The sequence below is a fragment of the Thamnophis elegans genome, chromosome 7 (assembly GCF_009769535.1).
Source record: "Thamnophis elegans isolate rThaEle1 chromosome 7, rThaEle1.pri, whole genome shotgun sequence".
NCBI lineage: Eukaryota > Metazoa > Chordata > Lepidosauria > Squamata > Colubridae > Thamnophis > Thamnophis elegans.
The window spans coordinates 35,098,201-35,105,191 of record NC_045547.1 but is presented as its reverse complement, the minus strand read 5'-3'; the positions used below and the strand labels follow the sequence as shown (position 1 = coordinate 35,105,191).

Below are 6,991 nucleotides of genomic sequence, written 5' to 3'. Positions count from 1 at the left end.
TTCATTTTGTCTCTTGATGCTGAGATATTTACCTCTATTCTGTCTAGAACTGGAGAGGGAATTATTTGTCAGACAATTTAAATATATGAGAACGATGGGAATTCCCAGGCAAAAACAAATACTATGGAATCAAGATGCTGAGTATGTTTACTTTGGGAAAAGAAACATGGAGTGAGAAGGAAGAAGAGGCTAAGTGGACTTCCTTTGTCAAATTATTATTTATAATTGAGAAAAGTTGAATTAACTGGAATTGAAAAATGAGGATAATTATTAAAAGGAGAAAAATGGAAATGTGATGAAGAAAGGAAGACCACAAATATACAGTAAAAAAAGCTAAGCAGTAGAAGAGAGGTAGCAGCACAGGAAAGAATTAGTAAAGGAGGATAAGGCCATTTCAAGGGAATTGATAAAAAAAAACTCTTCAAAGTTATTAAGGGGAATTTTGAATAAGAGCCAAACCATATACCCATGCCTTTGTTGGCATGATATTATATAAAAAAATATTAACATGTTTGAACTGTAGATGAGAATACAGATATTGCAATCAGAAGTTTTCTCCTTTTTTAATTTAATTTTATTTCTTGCTGGGTAAACAGAAGTAAATTTATAAAAGCTGAGCAATTGCCTTCTGGTTTATTGCCTTTTGTCAATGATCAATGTGACATACTCGTCAGCCACCTTAATAAATCTTTGGAAATGTTCACAAGATGGTCTCAAAGTCTGAACAGCTTCTGCCATGATTTCTGCAGCCATCTGAACGGAATCCTTAGATGTGTGTCTACAATGAATTATCCGCATGAATCTAGTAAGTGAAAAAGAACTGGGAACAGAAAAACTGTGGGCTTTCTGTTTGACTGGTGGTGAACTTTTAGATGAACAGGGACTGAAGTCTGGAAGTGCTTTAGCAATTTCTTCTTTGGTCATGAGAAGCTCACTCACTTGAAGAGACAGCACGGGCGTATTCACTAAATTCCGAAGAGCAATCTCAAGCGTTTCAAGGAAATTACCATGCTTAATTATAACAGCACAAATGGGACCACAGATATTTTCAAAAGTGCCATTATATTGATGATATATATCTTTTATAACCCTGATTTTTTCATCAGTGGAAAGGGCTGGCAGAATAAGTTGAGAATATAAATTAACTTCAACTTTTTCCTGGAAATCTTTGTCTTTCAAGTCTACTAGCATCTGCATCTCTTTCAGAGCACTCTGTAGAAGCTGAAGATTTTCCTTGATGCTAAGGTTTTCCCGTACTGTAATTATGGCTAATTTACTTCCAAGCAATTCGTTGAGCATTCGGAATGCAGTGTTGGTAGAAGAAACAAAAATGTAGACACAGTCATACATATCGCGGCTGGCCTTGACTAGCTTCTCCTCCTTTCCTCCTCCACAAAAAATGGACTGCATTTCTATAAAAGGATATGTCACACTGAAATTCAAATCAAAACAATATTTAATGGAAAAAAATCATTTGTTTAATTTTATGAAACCAGGGGCAATATATATTTTATGATGACTAGGCTGTACTCAAAATATTTATGATGTATTTCCATACTTGGAGCTAATACAATATATTGTCAAACCCTGAAGCTTGGACACATGAGATATATTTTATTTGAATGGTTAAAAAATATGAATAGCCCTCTTTGATCAGGCCAAGTCCATCTTTTTTCTCCAACGTGGCCAACTGGATGCTTTGAGGGCCTTGCATATAGGAAATATTCCCTCTCTCTTGTCTTTGTTCCTTTGAATCTGGTATTTGCAGGGATGAGCTTGCCAACAAGACTAATTATTCTTGACAGACATGTCAAAGACCCTTGATGACACAGTGGTTACAATTCAGTATTGCAGGCAAACTCTGCCCACAGCCTGGAGTTTGATCCTGACAGCGCTCAAAGTTGACCTAGATTTCCATTCTTCCGAGGTTGGTAAAATGAGGACCCAGATTGTTGGGGGCAACATGTTGACATTGAAACTTCTCAGAGAGTGCTGGGGATGGTATGTAAATCTAAGTGCTATTGCTATTTTCTTCTGTGAATTTATCCTATTCCCTTTTAAGCAATTCAAATTAATTGCAATCATCACATTTTGTGGTAATGAATTTCACAGGTTAATATATTCTTTGTAAAGAAATGCTTACTGTTACCTATTCTAAAACTTCTTCCAGACAGTTTCATTGGGCGGAGTGTTCTGAGACAGGGAGAAAAGCTTCCTCCCTGCCACACGTAATATTATACCCCTCAGTCATGCCTTCCATCCTCAGGTGACTTTTCTTCAAGCAAAACAGTCCCAAATGTTCTAGCTTTCTTTATGAGAGAGTGTTCAACGTCCTTTCAACCCAGCCCCCAACCCCAGGATAATATTGGTGGCCTTCTTCTGTACTTTTTTCAAATGGGGCTATCAGAATTGTATATCTGGTGTACTGTAATGTACTATATAGTAAATTTGCAGATATACTGCAGAGTTGCATAAAGGGGATTACAATTTCTGATGTTCTATTTTCAATCCCTAGCATGGAATTTGCCTTTTTTCAGCTGCCATTGATTGATAAGCTGTTTTCAGGGAGGTAGAAATCATGACTGCAAGATCTTTTTCTCAGTTACAGACAGCTCAGACTCAATAAATGCATATGGAAAAAATGATGGTGGTGGTGTACTTCTTAATTCAATTGCATAATATTTGTCATTAGCTGCAATTTACCCAGTTTAAAAGATCCTTCTGGTGACCTTCACAATTACCTTTGATTTTTGTCACCCAGAGAAATTTAGTGTTATCCCAATATTTGAGTAGCTCACTACTTAATCTTTAGTAATGATAATATATAAATAAGTTAAAAACAGATTGTCTAGGGCTGTGATGGCAAATCTATGGCATGCGTGCCACAGGTGGCATGCAGAGCCCTCTCTGTGGGCATGCGAGCCGTTGCCCCAGCAAAGCTTCACCATGCATGCGCATGCGCCTCCCACCAGCCAGCTGGTTTTCGGGTCTCTGCTGCACATGCATGGGGGGGGGCATGGGACACTGTGAATGGCTGTATATTTGGGCTGGTTGCTAAATGTCCAAAATGTGATATGATTACTGGGGATGGGGGTGGCCATTGGAATTTTGAATTCTGGTCATAAGTAACCTTGGGGGGGGGGTGTTCCTTTGTAATTTCGAATGGTTGCTAAGCAACCAATTGTAAACAGGGTACTATCTGTATTTATTTATGAAATGTATCTAATCACCAGAAACTGACCAGATTTTAGGAAGTTTACAGAATTTATAGACTGAAAAGAAGGTACAAAATAAAAATAAAATGATTAAAATAATAAAAAGAACACAACTAAAAATTATAAATTTGTAAAAAGGGCTGTCACTATTACAATTAAACACAAAGGCCCTTAAAAAGAGTCACATTTGCACCTGCTTCTAGAAGACCATGATGATGGTGGACATCTCTATTTTGGGGGCAAGCTAGTGCAGCGGAATGAACTGCTACAGGTAATGCCTTCCATTGGGGCCTCTCTCACTATACTCTCTGGTAAATGGGGGCCATTTGTAGGCTATCCCTAGTTGTTCAGGTAGGATAGCAAAAAAACTATTGGGGAAAAGGCACCTGTAAGTTACCCAGGTCCTCAGGTATATAGGGATTTATACCTTGAATTGCATTTGGAATCTACTTGGAAACATATAACAGAGAAGTAATGTAGCTCTATCATGTCTGACTAATGAACACATGTGTTATTACATTCTGGACCAGATAACCACTCCAGGAGTGATATTTAAGAGTAACCCCAGGTGTTATGGATTATAATTATCTGATCAAGAGATGAGAAGGTATGAGTGACAATCTTCAGATCATCCTGTGGAACAGTCAAAGCTGTGCAAATGCCCTTCAAAACATTTCATCCACCTGCTCTTTGAAGAGGAGCAGTTAGTCCAGGAAGTCCTGCTCATTGCAAGCCTGCACTTTTGGGGGGAGCATCACCCCATCAAGAATCAAAGATGGTATAACCTTGGCATTATTCAACTTCTGAATAAACAGTCTCTGTGCCTCTTTGGATTGAGACAGATTGTATTTCTTCATTTCAGGTCATAACTTCTACCACATCTCCCAATGGGTCTTGGGTGAAGGTGTATACAGTAACTAGATAACACCAGTATATTATATCAATAGCAATTGCACTTATAATTGTACTTCATGGTACTTTACAACTCTCCCTAAGCAGTTTACAGAGTCAACATATTGCCCCCAACAATCTGGGACCTCATTTTGCTGATCTTGGAAGGATGGAAGGCTGAATCAAACTTGAGCTGGTGAAGATCAAACCTCTGGCAGTAAGCAGAGTTAGCCTGCAATACTGCATTCTAATCACTGTGCCACCATGATGAGATTTCACCCCAAACTGGCAAATGACTTATCCCAGAAATTTTATGTAAATATTAACAGGATAGGAATGTAGTCTAAACCCTGATGCATTTCATCATGAAGTGGTCAAGGGTCTGATTTCCCTCCATCCACAACAACCATTTTCTGAAACCTGCCCACTGAGAAACGCACAAAAACCGGGGACATCATCCTTCCCACCTTCTCAACTGGTTTAGAAGAATACTGTGGTCAACAGTATTGAAAGGTGCTGAAAGATCTAATTTATATGGTAAGTTAAATATACAACTGATCTCAGATCTGAAGAAATACACAAATATTCTACTACAAGAAAGTAAGACATGAGTATGCTGTTAATAAGGAATAGTAAAGTAAAAACACTGAACATAATTTAATTGTGGTTAAGAAATAGAAATTGCCAATATTATCACAAAAGAAAAATGTAGCGGCCTTTCATAAGAGGATGTTTGATATATCTTCTATTATATTGTTCACAGGGAAATGCCAATCTGGAATAATTTAAGAACATAAAGAATTTATTTTACCTGTGTTTTCGTATTTATTCCATCTGGATATGTTCCATCACCAATCTTCTACCCTCGGTGGCCTACTTTGATATTCCTAAGGGACCCAGTTGCAGCAGTTGTCAATAGTCTTGAAATCACAGACTCTGGTGTTCAGTAGGACACACATTTCACATATATACCTGACATGGTAGAGAGAAAAAATTCCTGATCAGAGGTACATTTTATATGCCCTTTAGATTTTTATACTACGAAGATAATACCAGCTGTTCTCTTATTTTCTCTGTTTTCTTTTGGTCTTTCTCCTACTTTTTTAAAAAAATCCCTTCTTTATTTTTTCCCCCTGTGTTACAATAATTAAGTGTGTATTATTAAATAAGCGACATTAGAAATACTTCGTATTTGTATATTTATGATTTCACAGGTTCAGAAGCAAAAAATCACACCAGTTTTGCATTTGAACCATAATGAAACATAACTTCTTTGGGATAGCATAGATAAAATAAATAGAAAACCTGCCATTTGGCTTGGGATGATTGCTTGGAAAGAGATGAAAAAGAAAACACAGTTCAGTGGGGAAGAACTAGAAGAGGACAGCTCATCTTGTTGAAATGTTATCAGTCTTCAAATCACTGACCAATGTGATTTGAATGACCTCAGGCAATGACCTCACAGAAGCCTGTCAGGTGGATAATCCTGCATGATACCAATAATATAACAGTGACGTCATACACAATAAAAGAAACAACACAGGACTCTTAACTGCTTCAGTTTAAACAAAACAGAGCAACCTCTTACTCTATCTCCTCCACTTGTCTAGGCTGCACATATAACCAGCTCTCATAATTGTGTACCTTTATTTTCCTTGTTGTTTTCAGAATGCTACACTTTCAACACATTAATATTATTTTTGAAGAAGGTAGCAATCTTTCTTTCCTAAGACTTATTATTTTTAAGGGGAAATTTTCTAAAGAAAACATGGCTTCAGAGCTGAAGAAACTTCTTGGATGAGTACTGAAACATCTTCAAAGGAAACAAGAAAGTCCAGTTGCCTCTTGAAAAAAAAAAAGCACCTTGGGAACAACCATGACCTGGATGATTGAGAATCTCCATAGACATAAAGAAGAAATGGATTCATCAAGATAACAGTTCTAATGAAACAAATACATCACATTTATTACTGCTAATCAATCCAGTAGCAGAGTTGTGGGGATAGTCTAATTCAGGAGTCTCCAACCTTCCTGGCTGAGGAATTCTGGGAGTTGAAGTCCACAAGTCTTAAAGTTGCCAAGGTTGGAGACCCCTGGTCTAATTGACATCACATTCATTTCAATTTCCTGCAATGGTGAAAATTACAGAATTTTAATCTTAAGATTTGCCAAAATAATTTTCAGCCACTTTGGTCTAGTGGTTACCGGGCTAGAAAGATAAAGACCTTGAGTTCTAGTTTCCTTCTTAGATAGGAAAGCTGGCTGAGTGACTGGGTCAGTTACTCTCTCTCAGCCTAACCAGTTCACAGGGAGGTCATTGTGGGGGAAATAAGAGGAGGAGTGTTAGATAGGTTTGCTATTTTGAGTTGTTTATAAAAATAATAAAGGTGATTAAATAAATAACCATACTAACAAGATTCTGAAATGCATACTTCTCCACTTCTATAACATCAGTTTTTCATTTACACACTTTTAGCTTTCCTTTCAGCCTTTGCTAACAAAACTAGCATTCTCCTGTACTTCTCTAAAAAGCTTTCTCCAACATCTAACATGTCTTGTATTTGCCCATCCTTCCTTCAATCTACATTTCTTACCAAAGCTCAAACGTCTGATGTGGGTCTGACTTGCAGCAATTGGACTGATGAGCACAATTATACCTTTTCAAAGGTAGCCAATTACTAATTGAATTTCCTGTCTTAAAATGAATGTTTGGCTTTGTAGATGAGATTTTAAATGTCTCTTCAAATTAGTCTTTTGAATGAGTTGATTTTAGTTGGTTGACTTATTATGAATGTTTTAAAGTTCCTAGTATTAATGTGCTGCTCTCATGGCTTTGAACATTTTAAAACTTTTGAAATACTGCATACATTACTTTTGCAAACTTC

At 37.1% G+C, this 6,991-nt stretch overlaps 1 protein-coding gene across 1 annotated transcript; it reads right to left on the bottom strand.

Annotated features, from left to right (window-relative positions):
* Nucleotides 1-593: 593 nt before the first annotated feature.
* On the bottom strand, nt 594-6,769 carry LOC116510973. The gene is made up of 3 exons (XM_032220666.1): nt 6,701-6,769; nt 4,918-5,078; nt 594-1,432 (listed from the first exon to the last, which is right to left on the bottom strand). The coding sequence occupies exon 3, from the start codon at nt 1,408-1,410 to the stop codon at nt 634-636; it is 777 nt and encodes a 258-aa protein (XP_032076557.1). The 5' UTR covers nt 1,411-1,432; nt 4,918-5,078; nt 6,701-6,769; the 3' UTR covers nt 594-633.
* Between the last annotated feature and the right edge of the window lie 222 nt (nt 6,770-6,991).